Source organism: Nelusetta ayraudi, unplaced genomic scaffold (assembly GCF_046127955.1).
Source record: "Nelusetta ayraudi isolate G7.1 ecotype Tasmania unplaced genomic scaffold, CSIRO-AGI_Nayr_v1 ptg000026l, whole genome shotgun sequence".
Taxonomy (NCBI): Eukaryota; Metazoa; Chordata; class Actinopteri; order Tetraodontiformes; family Monacanthidae; genus Nelusetta; species Nelusetta ayraudi.
Window position 1 is genome coordinate 7,328,285 of NW_027466076.1, and position 24,854 is coordinate 7,353,138.

The following is a 24,854-nucleotide window of genomic DNA, read 5'->3' on the forward strand; positions in this document are numbered from 1 at the left end:
TCCTAAGCTTCACCGCATCAAGCCCGCACATTTCTGCACCATTTTACAAAGCTACGGGGAGGAGGAGGAGAAAAAAAAAAGACGCAAAGAGAGCTTTGCATATTTGCCGCTTATTCATTGGGTGGAATCAAATCCCCAAACTTGTATTTTAGGCTTGGCCTACAAAACTCAACTAAGTCCAAGATCAATTTAAATGCAAATCCTTGTTTGTTGCAAGTGTCTCGCTCTAACGTAGCGTCAATGTGAAATTGGTCCGAGACATTGTTTAAAATAAAATATAAAATAATAATCATAATAAAATAAAATAAAAATTCTTTGGACTTGGTCTAATTTGGAATAACATTTAACTTGGCATTGCAAGAACCAAGCCTTGACCTCTCTCCCAATGTGCCCCGGAGTCTTAATTCTCTTCTTAATTTCATTTTTTCTTCATCTAGAGCAGCGTTTCTCAACTGGAGGGTCGCGACCCAAAAGTGGGTCGCGGAGCTGTTTTGATTGGGTTGCGAGTTACGTCGACTAATCGTTGCAGCCCTAGTTGCGACTTTGTAGACAGGATTTTAAAATATACATATTTACAGAGAAAATGTTGGGCCTTTATTTTACAGGACCCACAATTTAATTCAATAATTTCAATAATTAATTGACTAGACATGATAGAAAGTGGGCTAGCATTTTTTTGTGGAATAAATTTGCGTGTAAATTTGGGTCACGATTTCCTTATAGGGATTAAAATTGGGTACTGACTCTGCACCAGTTTAGAACCACTCATTGAGAGGCACCTCAGCTTTTAGCTTCCCGTTGTGGCTACTAGTTTGCAACACCTCCACTCCCTCTACCTCAACAATACCAGCGCCTCCCTCACCCCCAACCCCTCCTTCTTCTCCCCCGGGGGCTGTAACCTCTAACATGAAATTTCAGCCGTGGCCCCCGCAATCCTGTAACAGTCCGCTGCAATCTGGATCAAAGCTCCTTTTATAAGGCTAGAGCTAGCCGCCACTAATCACATTCTGCCATATCAACCAGATGAGCGCTATTCACTATAAATAACCCGAGCTGCCGCTCGCTGTTACGGCCACACTTTCATTTCCGCGTCGGCCAACGCACGCGCAAACTGCACCGCGGGCACAGACCTTTACATTAAGCGTTTGCATTACATAGTTGCCTGTGTGTGCGTATTGTGTGGTGTTTGGTGTGTTCGCTAAGCCGCAGTGGGTAGGTGGGTTCTGGGCTCTGAGCGAAGAGCCGAGGTAAACCAGACATCGATTGAAGGTGGAGGATTTTTTTTTTGGGGTTGTTTTTTTTGTTTTTTTGAAGTGGAGAACGCGTGGAAACACGACTAATTAGTTCCCAAAACGATTTGCTGGATCAACTAAAAGTAGGTCAGCGGGTGCGAGCTGGCATCATTGGAAGGATTCGGTGACCTTTGGGGAAATGCTAAAAAAAAAAAAATCAGTCTGTCGTTCAGAACTTTACTTTCAACTTTCTTTCCCATGAGTCGCCTCAGAACGAGGTTTACAGACCCGCGTTGCCTCATCTGTGTTTTTATGTGTATGACTTGAGGGGTCCAGGACCTGATTTTTTTTTTCTTCTCAAGTCGGTGGTCTCTATGGCAACCGCACCGACCCAGGAGGCATTGGAGAGTCGGTGACAGGGGAAGTGGTTTCCTGGCACTGACAGGGAGATAAAAAAAAAACAAAACAACAAAAAAAGCGACTGGCCCAGTCTTTGGAAGAGCCTGAAGGATCATTACCAGGCTGCCGAGTCACATGTCGGCCATTCACACATTTCGAATAAATGGACCTTGTGTTTAGTCCAGTGGTCAAAAAGTTGTTGACGGCCAGGAAATCCGTTGACAGCTGACTCCAATTTAAAGAAAGAAAAACGCCAGCCTTTCTGGAAAAAGTCGTCGCTTTGAACTTCTTCTTCAAAGATTCACACGATTTTTGATTGATGGATGAGCGTCCCGGCAACATGTAGGTCAGTGGATAAGCCTGTGTGTGTGTGTGTGTGTGTGTGTGTGTGTGTGTGTGTGTGTGTGTGTGTGTGTGTGTGTGTGTGTGTGTGTGTGTGTGTGTGTGTGTGTGTGTGTGTGTGTGTTGCTGGCAGTGGGTGGGTGAGCTTCTCGTTAGTGCGCCTTTTCCCAGATTATTCTTGGGCAGGGGGCTTCGGCCAGCTCCGCGGTAAGCCCCGCGTTGTTACACTTGCCCTTTGCAGACCACAAACCAACTTTTATTCCAGATGGAAAACTGGAACCACCGCCTTTATAAACGTCCTTGACCATAAGGAGACAAAGAATACGTGAGCAACTTCCCCGGAAGCGTAAATTGTGGATGCTTCAGCTTTGCACCGACGTGCTCGACAATGCAAGTGTTTGTCTGGTTGTTGTCAGAGCCGCAGAACTGAAGTTGTCAGTGACGACAATCTCGATTAGGCAAAGAATCGGACTCACAAGGGTGTCATTCCGTGTCCGTTGTTGTTGTTGTTGTTGTTGTTCTGCCGCTTTGCATTGTGACGTCATCACTTCAGAGCAGAAGCAAAGGCTGCTCGTGCTCCGTGTTCTTCTAACTGTCAGCAGATGTCTTGGAGTGATTCAAATTAAAACTGGTCCCTTTATTTAAATAAATAAATAAATAAATGCATAAAAATGGATTGTGGAGTTTGATGCAAAGGAAGGATTAGATGCGGCGCCAGGACAGCGGAAGCCCCGAGGAAGTTTTGTGCAAGAGGAAGAAAAACATAACGTGATTCCACACCGCCTGTGTCATCCAAGTGTCAGCAAGGCTCAGCGGTGCGATTTGCATTTAAAAGGGTGTTGCCGAGGAGGCTAGCGTGGGTATATTTGGAAGAAAAAAGAAAACGGAAAAAAAACAACAAAAAGGACGTTAACACCTCGGAGCCAAATTGGACTGCGGAATCTGCTGCACAGTTGCAGGAGGCCACACAAGCGGCGTGGACACGCTGTGGGCTTCCATTGTCCCAGCGCTGGGTGGAATCTTTCCCCTCCCGTGAAGCTCCAGGAACCTCGATGCGGATTAGAAAATGCCTCCACAGACTTTATCAACGCTGTGAAGAAGAAGTAGTAGTAACTGGGTGAATTCACGTATTGGGTGAACTGGCCCTTCGACCCGGAGCGCAATACTAAAAACAAAGGGTTGCAACTAAGCCGCAACTTAAAAACATACATTCAAATAGCTTTATGGCCGGTGCAGCCTCCGCATTCCGGAATGCCGGTTTGTTTAACTAAGATAACAGGTGCGATAACCAGAACTTAACCTTAAGCATTAACTCGCCATCCAGCAGCCCTCGGGCGTCTTCCACATGGCTGCCCTTTAACTTTCCCATACGTCCCGACATCCCTCACAACACTTATCTGCTCCGTGACTCCTTGTTTGCTTTTTCTTGCATAACTCAACTCGGGGCCCTTTTTTTTTTCCCCTTTTCCCTTCCCTTCCCTTCCCCACGCTCACTCCCACACCGATAGCATGCCTACGCTCTGCCTTCGTTAACATGGGGTGAGCGGTGCCAAGCTGCTCCGTCACCCACCCCGCCCTCCCCGCCCCTCCCTCAGTTGAAAGACCAGATCGCTCGGGAGTGATTATACGCAAGCTGACTGCTGCTGGAGCGAAGAGGAGCGAGTGGGAGGCGGACGGCGTCTCCTGGGTGTGAATTCCTCATGCGAGCGCAATCGTGTTTTTGAGCAGGCGCCCGCTCTTTTAAGGTCAAGTGTGTAATATTTGGAGATTTTGAAGAAGAAGCGACGACAGGTGGTTTCAATTTAGGTTGCACCGTCTGTCATTCTCCCCCCCCTCTCCTGGGCTTGCCAGTGAACTACGTTGGCCTGCGCGTACAAACCTGGATCCCTCTCCTTCTTCGTTGGTTTATTTGACGACGCTAGCGTTCACCCTAAGCATGGACCGCGCTGTCAGGCGGGCTGCATTGTCTACAACAGCTTCCTTAGAAAAATGGCGGTGCAAGATGGCAGCTAAGCTAGCGGCAGCTGACCAGGCCCCCAGAGTCCAAGATGGCGGCACATTCATTCCAATGAAGTTACTCACGCCAAACAAGTTTTTGACTTGCGCATTAATGGGCCCGTAGAGTGTGCGCGGTAGTGTCACTTCCCATCATGCATCTGTAACTCGCATGATAGATTTGGCCAATCAGAACGATCCTGGAGAACATCATTTACAGACACATCAGGACGCAGCCAATCAGAACGAGCTGAGACACGGCACATGGCTCTGAGGTCACGCTGGGAATAAACTCTTTTCTGGTGATTTTCTGGCCTTTAACATTTTTTTTTTATAGGACTGAAATACCATAACTGAAAAATCTACAAAGAAATTCAGGTCACAGTCGTCCTGTCAGCGTTTATTTTTGTATTGCGGTCTGTAGGAAAAATGCTTTTCAGGCCTATGGGATTTTTTTGGCTGCAGTACCTCAAGTGGCCAATGGGCAAAATCGGCGCACCGCCATATTGACAGTCCGGTATCCAGTTCTTATAATACATCCATACAGCTGACCCTTGCTTATATGTATGTTCTTATGTATGTATGGGGACCGTTCTAAGGGTAGGAAAACCAAATTACTTGTATTATACTGCGATTATACACTTTTATTAATGTGTTTGTGGGCAGTGTAGGCTTTACCAATATAAAAATCAAAAATCATGCCAAATATTACGCACTGGACCTTTAACGTGTCTGAGATTGGCATTGGCTTCAGTTTTCCCCACATTCAATCTTTCATATCTGGAGTGTTTCTTTGAAATTCTTTATATTCGGGATTCCTTCCCACTTTCATCAGTCAGCTCACCGTTGATTGAATTTCCCCCCCCCCGCCCCCGGGCTCACGGTTCAAACAGCTTTTCAACGTCTGCCGAAGACATAGCGGCGCGATTTACGGCCAAACCTCGCCGACCTCTCGGCCGATGGCTGTCGCAACTGCATGGCTCGGCTCGACAGCGCGGCTGCACGGCGGCCGTGGCGAAGGACCGGGAGATTATGCGGCCGGTGGGCTCAGATTAAGGCGAGGAGAGGGGGGAGGAAAAGTCCCATGCTCGACATGCTCCGAGGAACAAAGCCTCTTTTTATCAGGGCTGCATTCCACCGCGTGCGCAGCGCCACTTGATTTCTGTGTCGACCTGCGACCGACGCTGTAAACACCGAACTCGCACGCAGTCAGTCGTTTAGTCGTTTTGAGAGTTGCCGCGCCTCCTTTTACGTCCACTTAAGTCCCTCAACTCCACAAGTAGCGGAAAAGGCTGTTCAGCTTTTATGTTCTGCAATTTCTTTTTATTATTGTTTCTTTAAGGTGTGGTTTTTTTAGCTCCAAACTAACCTGGCCTCTGACGCATCGGCCTGTTTTTCTAGTTCTTTGTCGTCTACCCCCTCTCGCGGTGGCAACGGAACGGAACCGTTGCCTCGAGCACCTTCCGAAGTTATTGAAGACAAAAATGAGCAGCTCAAATTGGATCTGAAGTAGATTCTGTTGTATTCTGTTTTTTCCACAAAACTATGCAGAGAAGTGGCGTCGTTCTGATCTTTCTGTCATTTATAATCAGTTGTGTTTACTCTACTCTACTGCCTAATCCTCTGCATTTTAATGATCATAGAGACAAAAGAAATCTTACTACCATTAGTAACCGTTCACACTAGTGTACATTCTACCAGAGCTGCACATTCGTGGAAAAGAAAGAGTCATAAGTGGCGCCGAGAACCAACAAACCGCTTCGTTCTATCGCCGCTGGCAGCCAGGTTTGTTACGGCGCCCGATCTGACGGTCCCGCCGCATTTGTTTACACGCAGCAAGCGAACACAGCTTGGGTGGCTCGCAGTTGTTGTAGTTACAGTGATAAGAGTCTGCGGAGTGCGGGCGGCAGAAAGTCCCCGTCACCATGCGATGACGAAGTCTAAAACCCTTCTGACATCCTCCAGAAACTTTTGACTGTGCACTAAACAAGCGAGAGTTGAGCAACAAGAGCCGCTCCTGCAGCGGCCGTGTGAGACGTCGGAGAAACACGACTTTAAAGTGATGACGGGCTAACCACAGCCTGAGTCACAATCCTAATTGGGCAGAGAGCCCGACACTGATGGATTATGACCCAGCTCATAGGAGAGGAAAATATATCATGGGATATGTAGAAAACGTGCTTTAATGTCAATTGAAATTTTGAACAAAAGCAAAGTTGCAACAAAATAAGTGTCTTTGAAGCCAGATGTTGCTTAGCTCTTTATTGATATGACTTAAAACACTGGAAAAATTAATGAAATACAACTATTTTATGACTTACCTACTTTCAATAGAATTTCTTCAAGTTCTGCGGGCCGGATTAAAACAGATGTCTTCAATCTGCTTGTCTGCCCGCGTTTGCATATTCTCGTTTTAAACCTGCAAACCGAACCACCTTCGTCCCCTCATCAGCTCGTTCCCAACTCCTCCTCCCCCCCCCGATGTCTCCGTGCAGTGCCTGAGGATGTCCAAGCGGAGCCTGTTTGTTCGCCTGGTGCCATGCCGCTGCTTGCGGGGCGAGGAGGAGGCGGTGACATCGCTGGACTACTCCCACTGCAGCTTGGAGACTGTCCCCAAGGAGATCTTCAGCTTCGAGAAGACCCTGCTGGAACTCTACCTCGACGCCAACCAGATCGAGGAGCTGCCCAAAGTGAGAACCCCAAAGCGTGATAGCTCAGGACCTGTAGAGAAATTTAAAGTGTATACATTTTTTTTTTAAGGAAGCCTTGAAAAATGCCGGTGCAAGATGGTAGCTAACTAGGAGCAAGACCCTTATTGCTCTATGTATATTCTTATATATTATATGGGAACCTTATCCATTTATTATTGTATCTATGGGCAGTTAAGCTTTCAGCAATTTAAAAATCATAAATTAAGGCAAATTTTACGCACTGGCCCTTTGGAGCTTTGTTGATTTGCAGGTATTCGTTATAGAAACTAGAAAATAAAGACATATATATAAAATAAAATAAAAAAATAGTGTATATGTTTCTTGTGTTTAAAAAAAACTGTATTTGTTTTCTTCTTCCAGCAACTATTTAACTGTCACCTGCTCCACCGGCTGAGCATGCCCGATAACGACCTGACTGTGTTGCCAGCAGCCATTGCCAACCTCATCAACCTCAGGGAGCTTGACGTCAGCAAAAATAGTAGGAAGATGTTGTTGAAAGTCTGTCTGTCTAGAGTTTTTTTGTGCATAGTCACACCATCGTTTCCAGGAACAAAACACGGGGAGGAAGAAAAAAAAAAAAAAAAAAAAAAATCAAGATTGCCGCAGACATGGTTTGAGGGTAAAGGCCGCAGCTGGCGTCTCTCTCCGCGTGTTGCGTCACGGCGCTGGCACGATTGCATGCAAATTCTCGATAAAGGAAGTAGACGAGCGCCGACCTGCAGCGCGCCAGAGCACGCTAGTCCTCGCGATGCATCTGTGCAGCGCAGAGTGTTCAGGCACAAACTGCACGGAAAAACCACTCCGGTGTGCAGCCGACTTAAAGATTTACATTGCATCCTATGTCTGCTTGTTTGTGGTTTGTCTGTCTGTAATTGTGTTGCTACGGACTCGTGGATGTGCACAGGAATTCCAGTGTACCTGTTTTAAACTGTTAACGTGTACAGATGGCAATAGACTACTCTACTCTATTCTATTCTAGTCTATTCTACATAAAGTCTGCCGGAAATCTGAACACATGCGACAAAAAGCAGATGCAGACCAAGTGTCAAACAGCTCGGTGACGACGCTTTGATCTGATGCTCAGCTGGCCCACAAACTCAAGTCGTCTTGCAAGCTTTAAGAAAGTAATTTTCACTCTTTGCAAACCGGCAAGACTTTGTAGATAAAGAAAAACAAAACGCGCCCTCCCCCCCAAAGCACTCCCAATGTGTGGAGTGTTGTGGACACAAAGCAAAGTGGATGGAAATAATCCCGATGACTTGGTTTGGCCCCGTCTTCCTCCTCCTCCTCCTCCCCCTCTGTCTGCATATTGTTTAATGTGACTGCAGACTTATGTCTCTCTTTCTCTTTCTCTCCCCTCCCGCTCACCGCTCTCAGCGCCGCGACTTGTTTAGGGAGAGAAAGTGCAGAGCCGCTGTAAACGTGTCGCGGGGGCACACGGGCTCCAGGTGGAGGGCCTCGCCGGCCCCGACCCCGTGTTGACATTGCTGAGGCCCCGCCACTTTGCGTCGGTGCCGATATAACGCTTGAGATGAAACACGCGCGCACGCCCGTCATGTCTCCTGACCCCCCCCGCCCCCCAAATGTTTAGGGTGTTTTTACTGTTCTCTCATGTGAAAATGGGTCACGTTGGACCCTCAACATCAGTTAAAGGTTAAGTAATGTGTTCCTTACACATTTGCATTGTGAAATTTAGGTTCTCAGGAAAACTGTGAGATTATCAATTAATCGTTAATCGATCGATAACGTCAATCGACTAACGATTAATGAATTAATCGATAATTTGCATCCCTAGTTCAAAATAATCTAAACCAAACTAAACTAAACTTTCAGGTATCCAGGAGTTTCCGGAGAACATCAAAAACTGTAAAGTCCTGGCTGTCGTAGAGGCCAGCGTGAACCCCATATCCAAGTAAGTGCCGTCCGTCTCGGCTGAGTTTTTTTTGGCGCGCGACCATTCTGGGGCATTTGTGTGAGTCACTCATGGTGTTTGTTTTTTTTTTTGTTTTGTTTAGGCTCCCCGAAGGCTTCACGCAGCTCCTGAGTCTGACGCAGCTCTACGTGAACGATGCCTTCCTCGAGTTCCTGCCGGCCAGCTTCGGCAGGTGGGTGGGGGGCGGGGCTTTACACGCGGACGTGGTCGGACTGTAAACTAGCCACGCCTTCGGGTGCCTCTGAGTGTTCCAACGGTCATGGAGAACCTGGAAATGTCATGGAATTTTGTAAAAATCACAGAAAGTAGTCTGTGTGCCTCATGTCTCCAGCAATTCTACGGCTGCATGAGCTAGCCTAGCCGACTAGCTCCACCTATGTATTACGGTACCATAAAGTAATTGCCCCAAAAAAAAAAGAAAAAATTGTATCTTTTGGTTGAGGCATTGTCATAGAATTTTCATGCAGGGTCATGGACAAAACACGGAAAAGTGTTCAGACCGTGAGATATTTAAAGCCACGTGCTTTTCGCATTCTCCACAGGGAGTGTGAAACATGACTGTAAAAGCTTTTGTTTTGTAAAACAAATTTAAATTTAAATATACAGAATTTATGCCCGTCAGTCAGTCAGCGTCGGGGTGGCGACGGGAAGAGCTTCGTATCCAGGTCCTCGTTTGTCGTGACGCTAAACAGGCTAGCGGGGAGTGTCGGAGGAGCAGTTCCACAACACCCTCAGTGAACTACCTGCCCCACACTTAACAGGCGACCGGGACATTCTGCACGCGTCTGTCAGACATCTTGTAGAATTTCCCCGCAGAACCCGACATTCTCTTGAAGAGGCTGCAGGGGCCAGATATCGAGCTGCAAGAGATTTAAATAATTGACTTGCGTTCATCAGGCGGTCAGAACCGGCACCTCACATTGATTTTTCGTAGGAAGATGTTGGCTAACAAGTGCCGTGTACATTTCATAGAAGTCAAGAAGAGTGTCTGTGTTGCATCTGCAATTGCTTTCAAACGCTTCCAAGTGGCCAAAAGAAATGAGCTCAGGCCGCAAACGGCAACAGAAAAATACCCACTCAGCTTCTTCTTCTTTTTTTTTTTTTTTTTTTATCATTTTCTGCATATTTTTCTTTTGTTGCAGCGTGTGTAAGAATCTCTAGAGAGCTTGTTTGATCTAGCCAACAGGATCTCTCCTGCCGCTCCTAGTGTTTGTACTCAACACTTTAGCGGTGAGCTTTTGATGACACAAACGGGGCGCGTAAACACAGGTTATCCCACCTTTGCATAGCCTATCTTTAAAAGCGCCACTTCCGTGTTAATCTGAATGTGCTTTTTGTGGAAGAGGATTAGGGCCACAAGAAGAGAAAAAAATTAAGATAGATTTTCTTCTTTTTTTTTCTTTTTTTTTTTACGTTTTCAATTTAAGGATAAAGTTGAAATTTTGAGAATGAAGTTGACGTAAAAAAAAGACGAAATTTCGTGAATAAAATCGAAATGAAAACGGCTAAAACCAACAGTGCAGCCACTGATGGGGATGACGTTTGGCTTTAGTTTGTCGTAGCCATCCATGTGCCAGAACGCATTGGGTCCTTGGCTTCGGTAATGCCTACGCCTCAGACACCGGGCTCGTCTGTGCTCCACACCTTCAGGGTCAATTAACTTGATCAGTTGTCTTATTGTATCTTGCGATACAATATGCAAGTACAGAAGACCTGTTGTCAAATGACGAAAGTGCGCGAATGCCATAAATTGGTTTATCACTAATCTCGAAATTTCCACTTTACTGACAGATTTTCCACTTTTTTTTGCGTCAACTTTATTCACAAAATTTTCGACTTTTTCCGTGAAATTTTGACTACTGACAAAATTTCAACTGTGTTGGTGTTTTTCAATGGACTCTCTCTCTTTCTCGGCTGCAGGCTGACCAAACTGCAGATCCTGGAGCTGCGAGAGAACCAGTTGAAGATGTTGCCAAAGTAAGTGTGTTGTGACCACCAACACACTCGCACGCACTGTTTGCACAGTAAAGGTCGGGGCTGTTGTTGCATCGACCGCCGTGTGTTTTCCCTCTCTCTCTCTCTCTCTCTCTCCACGCACGGCACCGCTGTGTTTTTTTCCCCAAACCCTGCTTTCACTCCCCATTTCTTAAGTGAAGTATTAAATTCCACGCTGTTACATAAGTCCTCCTCCCTCCCCCTGCTCTCTCTACGTTACTTGGCCCGCTCGCCGCGGCAGCTTTTATAATCTGCTGAGACGGAGCGTTGAGGGTTGTTTCGTCACTCTGTAAAGTAGCGGTGCCGCCGGGAGGCCAAACCAGCCCCGACGGCGTATGAAAGGGTTCCAGGTGACGGTGGGCGGAGTTTTGTCAGTCACGCTCGGCTTGCCATATCATTCCCGTCCTTCCCCGCTTTTTTCCCAGCAAAACTGCGTTTCCTCCTCCTCTTCCCCCTCCCCTCCGCTTTTTTTTTTTTTTTTTTTTATCTCGCATACTTTCTTTTTTTTCCCACCTTCTCTCCGCTGTGTGACCGGCGCAACACCACCGCTGCCGCTGTCTCCTCCTCCTCCTCCTCCTCCTCCTCCTCCTCCCCGCGGCCGCCGCTGTTGTTTATGTGACGGAGGCCAGGCCTGTCGAAGGCTGGAGCCCTGACAAAGAGAGGGACTCGTGATTGGGACGGTCGCCCAGAGCAACGCGCAAGCATGTCGGAGATGTAAACAAATGTGTGTGCGTATGTGCGCGCGCGCACAAAAGGGGGCGCAGCGCGAGTCTTTTCAAGGCTCGGGGGACAGAGGAGGCGCGGCGGCCGGCGAGGTACTTTCCCCTCTCGGCTCTCCATAAAGAGGCAGCAGTGGAGGAAGGAGACCCGCTGGGCTCCAACTATAAGTTGTTGTTGTGGGGTTTTTTTCTTTTTCTTTTCTTCTTCTTTTTTTTTTTTTAATTCCTCAGAAGAAGTCAGGGCTCATGAGGGCGAGGAGGGGGTGGCTGGTTGTCTGGTGCTCTCGCCAACTTCCAAGGTGTGAATGTGCCAGAGTTGGCTCGGACCTCAAACACATCAGAGTGATTGTTTCAAAAGCCGCGTCGTGCTCTCAAAAAATAAATCACTAAAGGCTTAAGTCCTATTTATCGTCATCGCGCCATATGTCCCCGTGGTTTCCATGTGACGAGGAGCGGCGGCGGATGAACAAAAGCAGATCCCGGCCGCTCCGCGGTCACCCCCTCGCCAAACGGAGTCTCGCTCTTCGCCTCTTTTTCTTTCCCTCAGACTTGTTTTATTTGTTTGAGGTCGAGGGTGAGCAGCGGTCGGCGGCGCGCCGGTTGGGTCAGAGCGTGGTCGAGCCGAGCGCAAAGACAATCCAACACAAGAGTACCCCACGGTCGCCGTTTTCGCGTCTGTAATTAAAAAAAAAAAAAAAATGAAAGTGGAGGTCACATGAAGAACCGAATCGAAGGCGGCCGCGGTGCCGCCCCTGTGTTGCTCTCTGAGCAAAGCCGGCATTTAATCGTTCCGGCCGTCATTTACGATTTTGGCCAGCCGCACTCGTAAAAAGAAAACAACGAGTCGATCGAGGCATGGCGGTTATGACGCCACATGCCGCGGCGTGCACGACGAAAGTGTTTCACGTGCGTGCTGGAGCGGTTCGTGCCCTGAGCGCAGCTTCGTCAATCCAACGATGTTCTGTTTTTAATAAAGAGTTCCTGCATGGTTGCCTGATATTACTGTATTTAGAAAGGGCCTATAAAGGCTGCAAAAGGAGCGACCTGCTCTTTGTTGTGAATAGAGAAGTTGATTATTTCTGTGGTCAGCCCCTCTTGTTACGCGGAGCGAAAAGCGCTTCAGGTTCGCCAGAAGTGACACGGACGCTACTTGAACGAGCGAACGAGTTTTTTGTTCTTTCCGATTCTTATCGTTGAGCAGCGCGGCGGCAAGACTGTCCTGGTTTCTGTCTTGTTTGTTGATAACCGAGGCCAAGTGTGCGGAGAAAAGTGAAGGGGAAACTCGGGTTGAGCGCACATCACATTTTCCAATGCAGTTCTGTCCCCCCCCCCCCCCCCCCCCCCCCCCGCCCCCCCCCCCGGAGGTCTCATCCCACATCAAACTATTTGGCTGAAGCGCGTAAGCTTGAGCAAAAAGCCTCTTCTGAAACGTCAAGCTGAATTTTTTTGTTTTGTTTTGTTTTGTTTGTTTGACTGGTCTGCTCCGTCCGCCGCCTTGGACTCTTTCCACCCGCGACATCGTGTAAAACGAGCAATTTGCCTTTTCTAACGTCCCGCCGCGTGCGTGTGTTTGCAGGAGCATGCAGAAGCTGACGCAGCTGGAGAGGCTGGACCTGGGGAGTAATGAGTTCACTGAAGTGGTGAGTATCAGTCTGCCCGTCTGTCTTCGGGGGCCTGGGGCTCTTTTCTTCATGTTTTTTTTTTAATAAACCTTATCAGAGTGACCTCATCTCCTTCGCCCATATCGACTTTTTTCGTCTTCTTATTTTTGCGATGAAAGCGCTTGTCTCTTCGCCGCAATATTGACAATGAATTCCAACGCGGGGCAAACGGATTGAATGAGACGAAGCGGGTCGCCCCCGGTCTGTTGGGACGCCAGGCTCCCCCGTCTGTCTCCTCCGTGCTTAACCTCCTTCCTCCTCTTTGCGTCCACAGCCTGAGGTGTTGGAGCAGCTGAGCGGAATCAAGGAGCTGTGGATGGACGGCAACAGACTGACGTTTCTACCCGGGGTATCATTTATTTAGTCCAGCACACGCTTGCCTCACCGCCGCGCCAAAAGCAATCACGCAGCCCGCGTGACGTCTCCCCTGACGGCCAATTTCTAGCTGAACTTGTAGCAACTACAGACGTAAAGACAGCCCTAAAAAATGGAGACGTAGTTCATAAATGAAGCCTTTCATTTTGTCTTCTTTTATTTGTTTTCAGCACCATATGAATGCTTAGCTTTTTAGAATTCAAGTTTGTTTGACCAGGCTAAATTCTATTTATACAAAAAAGAACAATTAGACTCAACTCACGAAGAAATTACGAAATGGCGGTTGAGTGACAACGGCATCCTAACTTGGCAGAAGTTTAAATTACATGCCCATTACCAAATTTTCGCCTTAAGTGAGTGAGTTAGCAACTGAATTAACGCGGTCCGTTCAGTATATTTTTGTTTTACCTCACTGCTCAGTTTAAATCAACCTTTTTTTTTTTTTTAATATCTTGTTATATTTCATCTGTGAACCCAGATGCTGGGGATGCTGAAGCAGCTGGCCTACCTGGACGTGTCCAAGAACAACGTGGAGATGGTGGATGAGCAGATCTGTGGCTGTGAGAACCTCCAGGACCTGCTGCTCTCCAACAATGCCCTCACGCAGCTGCCAGGCTCCATCGGTGAGCTTTGGACCACACACACACACACACACACACACACACACGCTCACTTTATGAGAACCTGTCGTAAAAAACGGCTCTGCTGCGATTAAACTCCTGCCAATGCATTTTTCCCACTCCCGTGATATTTTTCGGGAAGGTTCGATTTCCCTGAGTGAAGCCGCCTGGGTTTTTTTTTTTTCCCCTCCGAGCTAAATCCAAGTTTTAGCTGAAATTAGCTTTTAATAGTCACACGCAATAAAATGTTCCGCGAAAAGGACGTCGTCACTGTTCTGTCAGCGGCATTTCATATCGGATTAGTGCCGCTTAATGTCGAGATTACAAATGTACACACTTTGCAAAAACAAAACAGATTTGTTCCGTAATGGCATATTTACTCAGCATTCTTATTTTTAGAAACGTCCTGCAGACGATTGAAATTTGCATCATGTCATCCCACAGGGAAACATACTGTCTCTCAGTAAACAGGGGGGTAATTGAATCAGTTGGGTCCAGATGCCCAGTCAAAAATCGATTACAGCCCAGCTAATTATCTTATTGATGACTGTTCAAATTAATCCATTTAAAGGCCGTAATGGATATTCCTCTCTGCGTTGCTGCGGTGAATGATGATCAATAGCTCCCTTGGGCCCTGTCTGCCTCTCTGATTCTCTCTCTCTCTCTCTCTCTCTCTCTCTCTCTGTCTCTCTCTCTCCGCGTCTTCCCCCGTTATTTCAGGCTCGCTGAAGAAATTAACAGCCCTGAAGGTGGACGAGAACCAGCTGACGTACCTGCCCGACTCCATCGGAGGGTGAGTGTCACGGCGGCGGCTCGAATATCAGCAGAACAAACACCGAGATCGGTGGATTAGCCCGCCGGGTTGCATAAAACGTCCGTCTGGATGAATCAGATACTGTTTCAGCTGACACGATGTTCCCGGTTACCCAATATGTTTCGATGCGGCGCACCGAGTCGGCCCCATGCAGACCCGAGGCCCGCTCTATTACGGATGGATCTACAGCAAAGATTAGATCTACCGAGCCATTTTGGGATTATTGTCTGCAGCCGGATGATAAATCCAACCACCGGCCGCAGCTTAGACTGTGTTCTGACCCGTCAACCGCTCTGAAAGATCACGAGTCGGAAAACTTCCAGCTGTAATTACTTCTCTTTCATTTACGGGCGAGATAAATCAGCCTCTGCTGACATTTACGGCTCTGGCTGTTGGGATTTAGTTTATTTGGATTGACGGCGGCTCAGCCGAGGGAAAATAATAATTGTACCCGGCAGTCTTTGAAGTCTCCCAACTTTTCCTTGAGTTTTTGAACGGTCCCGTTTTAAGTAAAAGTAAGTTTTCAACCCAGCCTAATGGAGAAAAACCTGTCCTTTATATCCTACATTCTTTCATGCTAAAGCACGGAGTGACGACAAGCCTTTGTGACATCACACGGGTCACATGGGCCACATATGTTCAGCCTTTATCCCTTTTTGTCCCCTTCCGAACATACCAAATGTACAAGAAGGCATCATGTTTAGTAGGAAGGAGGGATGTTAACAATTAATCGATTATCGGTTAATTGTCAATTCAGAAGTTAATCGATTAAATTAAATTTGTCGCTATTAATTGAATATTTTTTTTTACAGGGGTAGTTAATATAATTATAACAGTGTAGCGGCAGGAAAGAGCAATTCACCTTTAGATACTGTGATGGTCATAATATACCGAGAAACAAGAACAACTTTTCTTTTTTAAAGTTGAAATGTGACCCATTAGAAGTCAACTTAAAGTCAGAGGACAAATGTTTAGGGTGTTTTTACTGTTCTTTAATGTAAAAATGGGTCACATTGGACCCTCAACATTAATAAAGGGTTAAATAATGTCTTCCTGACACGTTTTTTAATTGTGAAATTTAGGTTCTCAGGAAAAGTCACAGTTTATCAATTATTTGTTAATCGATCAAAATCAATCAACTAATGATTAATGAATTAATCGATAATTTGCATCCCTAGTAGGAAGCTACACCAGGAGATTGTAAACAGAGGGCTAAACATGCTGTTTATATTTCACCATTTTGTGGGATAATTAATAGTCCAAAGCTGCTTCACTGGAGTCCACGATAAAAAAAAATGTATATAAGACACAATAAACGATGTTTACTGTGTTCTCCTGTAACCGTTTCACCCTGTTTGCGCTGTGCAAACCTCATCAAACCCACTCACGAACGCCCCCCTCGCCGCAGGCTGACCGTGCTGGACGAGCTCGACTGCAGCTTCAACGAGATCGAAGCCCTGCCCTCTTCCATCGGCCAGTGCGCCTGCATACGCACCTTCGCCGCAGATCACAACTTCCTCGTCCAGCTTCCCCCCGAGGTGAGAGCGCGCGCGTGCAGTGCACACACCGCAAGCGGCCCGCGTCTGGGCGGGTGGAGCGCGACCGTTGGGAAACCGCCCTGACCCCGTCTGCGCGGTTTCCCCTTCGCTCTCCTTCAGATGGGGAACTGGAAGAACGCGACCGTGCTGTTCCTGCACTCCAACAAGTTGGAGTCCTTGCCCGAGGAGATGGGCGACATGCAGAAGCTGAAGGTCATCAACCTCAGCAACAACAAGTGAGTCTCCAGTGGTAATTACAGATAGGGGTGGGGGGGGGGGAGAGAGACAAAATACATTCTTAAATTAATTCGCAATTGCGACATTGCCATTTGTGAATCAATTCAAAAGGGAATTCGACCGGCTCCTTCGGGATTTAAAGCAAGCACGTGGCAGCATTTTGGGTTTTTACGAGGTTGAGGGGGGAAAGAAACTCGACAAAAGTCGCACTGTTTGTAAGCTGCGTTACGCTACAAACAAATATTGTGGGAGCACGACAAAACATGAGGTACCATATCGCCCGCTGGCACCCGGAGTTGGAGGAAAAGACAGAAAATCCTCATCCAGGTCATCTTAATGTCGAAGGGTTAAGTTGGGGCTACTAGGATTGTTCTTGCAATCTTGAAGACATTTTGCCTCTCATTTGAAGGGCTTCTTCGGTTCTGATAAGAAGAGTTCTTCAAGTTTAGTCAATCGTTATGCAGACTGATTAAATAACCAGACATTCAACTCCAGCAGGAGCTTTTGTTACTTCTCTGACGGGGATGCATGTGTTCTGTTTCCAGGTTAAAGAACCTTCCCTACAGTTTCACCAAACTGAACCAGATGACTGCCATGTGGCTCTCCGAAAATCAGGTGAGGCCTGGTGAATAATGCAGGAATCGGGTCCAAAGGTCCCACGGAAGGTGTTTTACTCCGCAGGCTGAAACTGCAGCCGCTGCGCTCGCCTCCGTTCACCTGTAAACGAATCCGGTCGGTCTGAGAGGCGAGCAAGAAAAAGCCCATTTAAGATTCAGTGAAGCACTATCAGGACACTGGATGTGAATGTGTCGAATGACAGTCGAGGTCGCTTAAGCTGATTAAAAGCCTGGTAGGATCTCAATTGAATAAGATGTCCCTGACCTGTTAATAAAGTATTCCGTTAATCATTATTGCATAGACAGTAAAGGATGCACAACGTGGCATTGCAATCGTAATTCTCAATGTTCTGTTGTTCCCCATTTGAATTGTACGGCCATTTGGCAGCAACCAACCTGTTGAATATTAATAAACATATGCAGTCCAATGCAGATATTTAATAATATTCTCATAATACATGTGCAATTATGTCTTACCTGCACCTGTATTTCGTCCAGTAGTATATTGGAATAAATACATGTGCAATTACGACTTACAGTAATTACATATGTATTACAAGGTAATGTAATATTCCTGTAATAAATCTCTCAGTCGGCGGTTCAACGCGCCGCACAAGGTGACCTTTTTTTCCACTTGAGCTCCACCGCCTCAAAATGTCTGTGCACGCCGCTGTGTGTGCGCGTATGTGTTTGAAGGCAGCAGTGAAGTGAAGTGCAGAGACATTTTCACGAGTGACGGGACAAAATGAGGTCAGAGTGAAGACTTTGCAGTATAAAACTCCCTCCCCTTTTTTTTCTCCTCCAGTTTATGAATATTTCTGCGTTACAGCCCCGGTGACTGTAGCCACACTCTCAAATCAATTATTCACGCTCCCCTTCTTCTCTCGCAGTTAAATTGTTGTCTGTGCCTAAACGCAGCAGTGAATTTGCTGCTGCCCTCTTTAAAATGTTTGCAGGAGGGAAGGCAGCTGTTTTTAGAGGAAGCCCCACCTGACCAGACCTCAAGTCAGCGCTCCGTTAAATATATTATGCCAGATTGAAGAGTTTTTCTTTTTCACTCTTCTTCTATTCTTTGCAAAACCTTAACCTAAGTTGAATAGTCGTTCGTTTCCATAGTTCCATTCATAGTAATCCAGGATTTTAGGCTTTTTGTCTACGGATGCTTTTTTTTTTATATTCACATGTGCTTTTTGCTCTTTGCCCGAAGACTTGTCGCTGACTTTCAGGCCCCGTCCTCTCCAGGGTCTAAAAATACATTTTTATTGTGTTTATAAAACCATTGGAGAGACTTTTGGCAGAGCACTCTCAGCACACTCTCAAACCTTTCTTGTTTCTCAACCCCCCCACCCCCCACCCCCCACCCCCCTCCATCCCATCCAGTCAAAGCCGCTGATCCCGCTCCAGAAAGAGGAGGATCCCGAGTCGCACAAAACCGTGCTGACCAACTACATGTTCCCTCAGCAAACCAGGACCGAGGACTGTGAGTAGTGGCGGGAGAATTTCTCCCCTTTTTTTCCTAGATTTCTTTTTGGTTGCTTCCAAATTGTTTTTAGCAGTAAATTCTCAACCTGTCGGGACAACTCGTCGCTGCTGCACCGTCCCAATAGACCTGTAATTGGCCTCACGCTTTGTGACGGTATACACACACACACACACACACATGGATGGCTACCATGTAGTCTGAACAGTCACAAATCACATGAAATCCGATTTTTGCAAAAACGGATTGAAACCACCTTCGGGAGGTAGTTCTAAAATGGCATTTGGACAGATGCGTCTCAGTGTGAACAGCTCCAAACACACCGATGGGTTTTGACTGTGCGTGACGTCACCCTACACGACGCGAGAGCCAATGCGCCACACCAGATTTGAGAAGGAATCTGATTTGAATCTGATTCGCCAGCAGTGTGAACGCAGCCTTTTTGAAAATCTCTTCAGAAAACTCTCAAGAGTATTTTTGCATACATACTTACAGACAACTTTAGAAGGTTTTTTTTTTGTACACATGCACCCGACTCTCTAAATCTGATCTATTCGCTACAAGTCGGATTCTGATTCTCGGTGCTATGATTGATGAGCGATGTGACTCACTGCAGACCGCTGCTACTGAGGAAATACAACACAAGCATCTCCCCCGCCTGCTTGCTTGGTTTCCTGTTGCGCTTCCACCGGCCCCGCCGCGTCTCGGCTTCAAATGAATTAGTCATCCGACATCGACAGGACAAAACCACCGACATGCAAACGAGTCACCTGCGACAATACGAGCGCGGTCATTTCCCAGGCAAATCGACAGATGTTACTTTCTGTTTTCAGCCGGCGATAATTTGTTGTCGTTTTGTTTTTTTCCCCTCCCCTGAAAATCTTTGACTGCGCCTGTGTTTTACCGAGTGGCTGGAATGAGGCGCCGCCTGACTGATTGTATTTTACGGCCTGTTGATGCGGCGGCTCCGCAGCAGGTGACTCATATTACCCACTGTGCCTTCGCGGCCGCGTACTGCGTGCGCACGTGAGGTTGCAGACAGCCGCCGTTTTTGTTTGTTCCTTTTATAGCCAGCGTCGGCTCCGAAACTTCAGCGAAGAGGAGCCGCGTTTCGAAGCGCTCCCTTGTGTACCGCCGAGGAGTGTCAGCAATATGTTTTCCGTTTTGCGAGCGAGGGAAAGACGACAAATGAGCTCATTAGTAATTAGAGACTAAAGTTAAAATGTTGATGTAATAATTTCGTAATTCAATCACAAGTCGTCTCTATGATTTGAGGGGCATTGAGAGAAGGTAAATTAATTATACTAATTTGCTGATTTAAAAATAAAATTTCAAACTTTCCATTTGTCATTATTAAATGTTGTTGCCGTCATCATCCTGAGGCTTTTTCCGTCTACGGACGCTTTCTTTATATTCGTGTTTGCTTTTTGCTCTTTGCCCGAAGACCGTCGCTGACTTTCAGGCCCCGTCCTCTCCAGGGTCTAAAAATACGTTTTAATTTTGTTTATAAAACCATTGGAGAGACTTTTGGCAGAGCAATCTCAACACACTCTCAACCCCCCCAAACTCCTTTTTTTCAATTTTTTTTATTTTAATAAATAAAAGGGAAAACGACTCCCTGCCAAACCATCGCTTCAAACCTGTTAACTTTCTTCCTCTGATTTCCGTTTATTTTTATTTTTTTTATTTTTTTTAAGACATTCCCATCTCTGACTCGGAGAGCTTCAATCCAGCTCTCTGGGAGGAGCAACGCAAGCACAGAGCTCAGGTGGCCTTCGAGTGCGACGAGGACAAGGACGAGAGGGAAACACCCCCGCGGGTTAGTCATGTTACGTTTTGCTGTCAATTATCTGTCATTTTTGGTTTTTCTGTTCATTGTAACCATTTTCCTCAGTGAAACGGAAAGAAACTTGTCTTGAATTGAGACCAAATGTAGGTCAATTCCCTCTGAACCCTTCTAATTTATCTCCCTCACCGACCAGGAGGGAAACCTGAAGCGCTACCCGACGCCGTACCCGGACGAGCTGAAGAACATGGTGAAGACGGCCCAGTCCGTTGCTCACCGGCTGAAGGAGGACGAGTCCGGCGACGAGTCCGGCAAACCGGCCGAGAGGAACCACATCGGAGTGCAAGACGTGGGCGTCAAGGTCGGCGGCGGCCAAACCAAGTCCCGCTCTTCCAGCGCGGAGATATTGCATAAAAATAATCGAAATTCGCTCCGTGCTTTGCGAAGGTGATCGACGCCCCCTGCCCGAACGGCACGTCGTCGGAGGTGGAGCCCAAAGCGTCCATCAACGCGCGCCAGCCCCAGAATCTCCCTGCGCGAGCCACCTCGGAGTCGCTCAGCTCTCACACGGTGCCGCTCAGGTCGTCGGGGAACTCCATGATGAACCACGAGGACACGCTTGAGGTACTCCAGCACTCTCTCACAAGAAGCGTCAAAACACGACGCGTTGGTCGAGAACATTGCCTTTTGATGCTTCACGCATAGCGGCCGCGTCAATCGCAGCAGGTAGAATCGTTTAGACGGGAAGTCAAAGATTGGAAAACACGGTGGGTCCGGTTGATTTTCATCATAATATACAGTGTGCTGCATTTTGTTTTTCTACGTCTGTATTTTACTTTGAAAGTTCAACGTGACCCATTGGCTTCCCGTTCGCCTGTCAAATAATAAAGCAGATTTCACTTGCTTTATTGAAACTATGATGAAGGTATATTTAAATACCTGCATTTTGTATGATACCAGAAGTTTGGTTTATTATTATTTTTCTTTTTTTACACATAGCAATACTTCAAGACACTTTTGGGATTGGCAAAAGACTTTTGTTTCACTACCTGGGTTGTCGCACGATCGTGCAACCCTCGCGCGAATCGATCGATGGTTTAAATTGGGGGTGACTTTAACGAGGCAAGATGCAAGAGCATCGTGACACTTTTTGAGGAGCGGCTCGGTGACCTCGTTCTCCTGCGTCCGCAGGACTCCGAGGAGCTGTCCGACGACGAGGAGGAGATGAAGATCGCCGAGATGAGGCCCCCTCTCATCGAAATCTCCATCAACCAGCCCAAAGTGGTGACGCTGAGCAAGGACAAGAAAGGTGAGAGCTCCTCCGGCAGTGCAGGAGTCGGACCGCGCGCAGAACCCCCGCCCCCCCCCCCCCACACACACACACACACACACACCTCCCGCTCGCCCGCTAACGCTCCGGTGTTCGCAGACGACGCCGACTCCTTGCTGGACGACACCGTGGCCAACAGCAACCAGAACAACAGCAACTGCTCGTCGCCGTCGCGCATGTCCGACTCGGTGTCCCTGACCACGGACAGCAGCCAGGACAACTCTCTGTGCACGCCCGAGAGGGAGGCCAAGATGCCCTTCCTGCCCAAGAGCCGGTGAGTGTCGCTCACGCTGGTTTATACGGGTGGGCGATACGGGTGTCTCCTCCACACACTGTGAACACACACAGGAATAAAGCAAAGTGGAAACCTTTCCACTGAAAAATTTACTTTTTGATTTATTTTTCTCTTCTTTTTTTCTTTTTTCCAACGTGCAAATGACCTCCAACTCTGATACAGCTGTTGCCATAGCAGCATCCTCCAGCCATTGTTTACAACTCTGTTTCCCGGCCTTCCTCAGCAGTTTATTGAAGAGAAGCTCAGAACAGTCGGTTCTCGCTTGGCTTTCACTCTCAACCACTCCAGCAGAATCTAGAACACAAGGGAAGCTGACGCTGAACTGCAGAATCTGCTCAGCACTTTTAACCCACCGCAATTTTATTATTATTATTATTTTTTTTTTTAACAAATCAACAGTGTGTTGGTGAAGGTTCTCAGTCATCCAGGTCATCTTAATGTAGAAGGGTCAAGTTGGGGCAACAAGGATTGTTCTTGCGATCTCGAAGACGCTCCGCCTCTCATCCGAAGGGATTCTTCAGTTCTGAGAAAAAGTTGGAGAATCCCAAGTATTTAACCACCAGGAGGTGTAGGTGGGCCTAAAACAGGCAAGCTATGGCCCGCGGGCCAAATGCGGCCCGATAAGCTTTTTAATCCGTCCCGCCAAACTTGAAGAAATTATATTGATAGTAAATAAGTCATAAAATAGTTGTGTTTTTTAGAGTCATTTCGATAAAGAGCTCAGTACCACAGGGCTTCAAAGACAAATTTTGTTGCAACTTTGCTTTTGACGGAATTTTAGAACCCTTTGTGGCTCCATCAGTCAAAGAGTTTGCCCAGCCCTGGGCTAAAGGCTGAAGGTACCTTTTTATGAATAAAGGTGTCGATTTTTCAACAAATTAACAGATTCTCTTCTTTGGCTCTCCAGGCACGAGGATGAAAACATGAACCAGCCGAAGGAGACCACGACCTTCCTGCACAACGGCAACGGCTCGGAGGCGACGCTGCAGGCCCTGCTGACGGGCCAGCAGGTGGCGCCGGAGAAGGCGGGCGACTACGACCTGTCCATGGAGGCCCGGCTGGCCTTCATCGAGAGGGGCATCAAGAACGGCGTGGTGGGAGGCGGCGGGGACGGCGGCTACACCAAGTGGGACCAGATCAACATGAACGTGACCAAGCTGGCGCCGGACAACATGGTGCAGCTGGACGACGGCGAGCGGACCGGCGGCGGCGACAACGACAACGACGGCGAGCGCTTCCTCAACGGCAACCGGCGGAGTCAGGGGCCGTGGGCGGCGGCGGCGGCAACTGCCTCGGCAGGCGTGACGGCCTGCAGTGGCGGCGGCGGCGTCGACGCCTCGCTGTCCCGCAGCACCGAGGAGCTGTCGCCTGAGAGGAGGGCCGGGCGCCCCCCGCAGGTGGCCAAGTGCCACAGCGTCAGCAACATGGAGGCGGGCGGCGGCATGAGGCTGTTCGCCTTCGGCGGCGACCACCCCGACCACCCCTACGGCGGGGGGTCGGTGGTGGGGGTGGGGGTGGGGGCGGGGCCGCAGCCCCCCATCGTGCGCAGCAAGTCGGCCAGCCAGCTGCTGAGCGAGCAGAGCCTGCAGGTCTGCGCCGGCTCCTCCGCCTCCTCCTCCGACCTCCTCTCCACCTCCTCCTCCTCCGCCGCCGCCAAGGCGCCCGCCAGGTACCCCGGCCCCCCCGCCGTCGCCGCCGCTGGCATCCCGCCCCCCCAGTACAACATCCAGTACACCAGCGCCGCGCTGCCCAAGGACGGCTACTGGGCCCACAGGGTGGCGGCGGCGCCCGCCGAGCACCAGCCCTACCTCCCCCCGCCCCCGCCGCACTCCCTCGCCAACACAAACTACTCCAACCGCAACCAGGCGCCCCCCGCCTACCCCCTGCACCCCCCTGCCCAGCAGTGGGGGGGGCAGCCGCGCAGCAGCACCCTGCAGCGGCAGAGCAGCGCCGCCTCCAGCGCCTCCATCGGCGACTACATGACCTACAGGGACATCCACACCCTGGCCAGGGGCCCGCTGGCCATGAGCCACGCCGCGCACAGGCCCCTGTCGGCGCGCACCTACAGCATGGACGCGCCGCCTGGCGGTGGGCGGCCCCACGGCGGCGGCGGCGCTCGGCTGCAGCCGCACGAGCTCCCCGAGAGGACCATGTCGGTCAGCGACTTCAACTACCAGCACGGCAGCCCCGGCAAGAGGCCCAACGCCAGGGTCAAGTCGGAGCACTCGCTGCTGGACGGGCCCGGCCTGGTGGCGGGCGGCGCCGGCAGGGTGCCGGCCGACTGGAGGGACCAGGTGATGCGGCACATCGGGGCCAAAAAGATGGAAAAGGTGAATTTGCGTCTCTGTTCGTTCGTTCGTTGTTTCTTTCTTTCTTGCAGGCCTCGTACTCACACACACACACACACACACACACACACACACACAACTTGTGCAGGTGTTTCTTGAAGTATTTCAGCCTCTGGGGATGGGGCGGGGGGCGGGATTCCAATACACACCTGTGTTTTGTTTTGTTTTTTCTTAATTTTAAGTTTTAAACAATCCCCAACCACATGCACGAGCTGTCGGGTGACGTCTAGCACAAGACGCTTCGGCCAATCAGAAGCCTGAGGTGAAGCGGATCATCAGTAGAAACTCATACCTTGGTGTCGTCCATGCACATGCATATAGCAAACTCTTTCCTTTGGTTTTGTGTGTGACCTACAACTACGCACAGTTGACAAAAAGGAAGAAGGAACTCTCTTGAGTGAATCTCACCACCAAACAGAAAAGCTTC

At 48.5% G+C, this 24,854-nt stretch overlaps 1 protein-coding gene across 3 annotated transcripts in view; it reads left to right on the forward strand.

Moving 5' to 3' along the window:
- Positions 1–24,854, forward strand: part of erbin (erbb2 interacting protein) — a 47,556-nt gene that overhangs the window by 15,618 nt on the left and 7,084 nt on the right. For all 3 annotated transcript variants that reach the window (XM_076029426.1, XM_076029425.1, XM_076029424.1), the window contains 19 exons: positions 6,464–6,658; positions 7,040–7,157; positions 8,513–8,591; positions 8,695–8,784; positions 10,533–10,589; positions 12,903–12,966; positions 13,262–13,336; positions 13,841–13,985; positions 14,703–14,775; positions 16,205–16,334; positions 16,455–16,570; positions 17,117–17,186; positions 18,569–18,668; positions 20,366–20,487; positions 20,651–20,815; positions 20,902–21,078; positions 21,646–21,763; positions 21,884–22,058; positions 22,987–24,409. In XM_076029426.1, coding sequence (XP_075885541.1) covers positions 6,473–6,658; positions 7,040–7,157; positions 8,513–8,591; positions 8,695–8,784; positions 10,533–10,589; positions 12,903–12,966; positions 13,262–13,336; positions 13,841–13,985; positions 14,703–14,775; positions 16,205–16,334; positions 16,455–16,570; positions 17,117–17,186; positions 18,569–18,668; positions 20,366–20,487; positions 20,651–20,815; positions 20,902–21,078; positions 21,646–21,763; positions 21,884–22,058; positions 22,987–24,409 — 3,483 coding nt within the window. In that variant the 5' untranslated portion in view covers positions 6,464–6,472. The remainder of the gene's footprint in view (positions 1–6,463; positions 6,659–7,039; positions 7,158–8,512; positions 8,592–8,694; positions 8,785–10,532; positions 10,590–12,902; positions 12,967–13,261; positions 13,337–13,840; positions 13,986–14,702; positions 14,776–16,204; positions 16,335–16,454; positions 16,571–17,116; positions 17,187–18,568; positions 18,669–20,365; positions 20,488–20,650; positions 20,816–20,901; positions 21,079–21,645; positions 21,764–21,883; positions 22,059–22,986; positions 24,410–24,854) is intronic.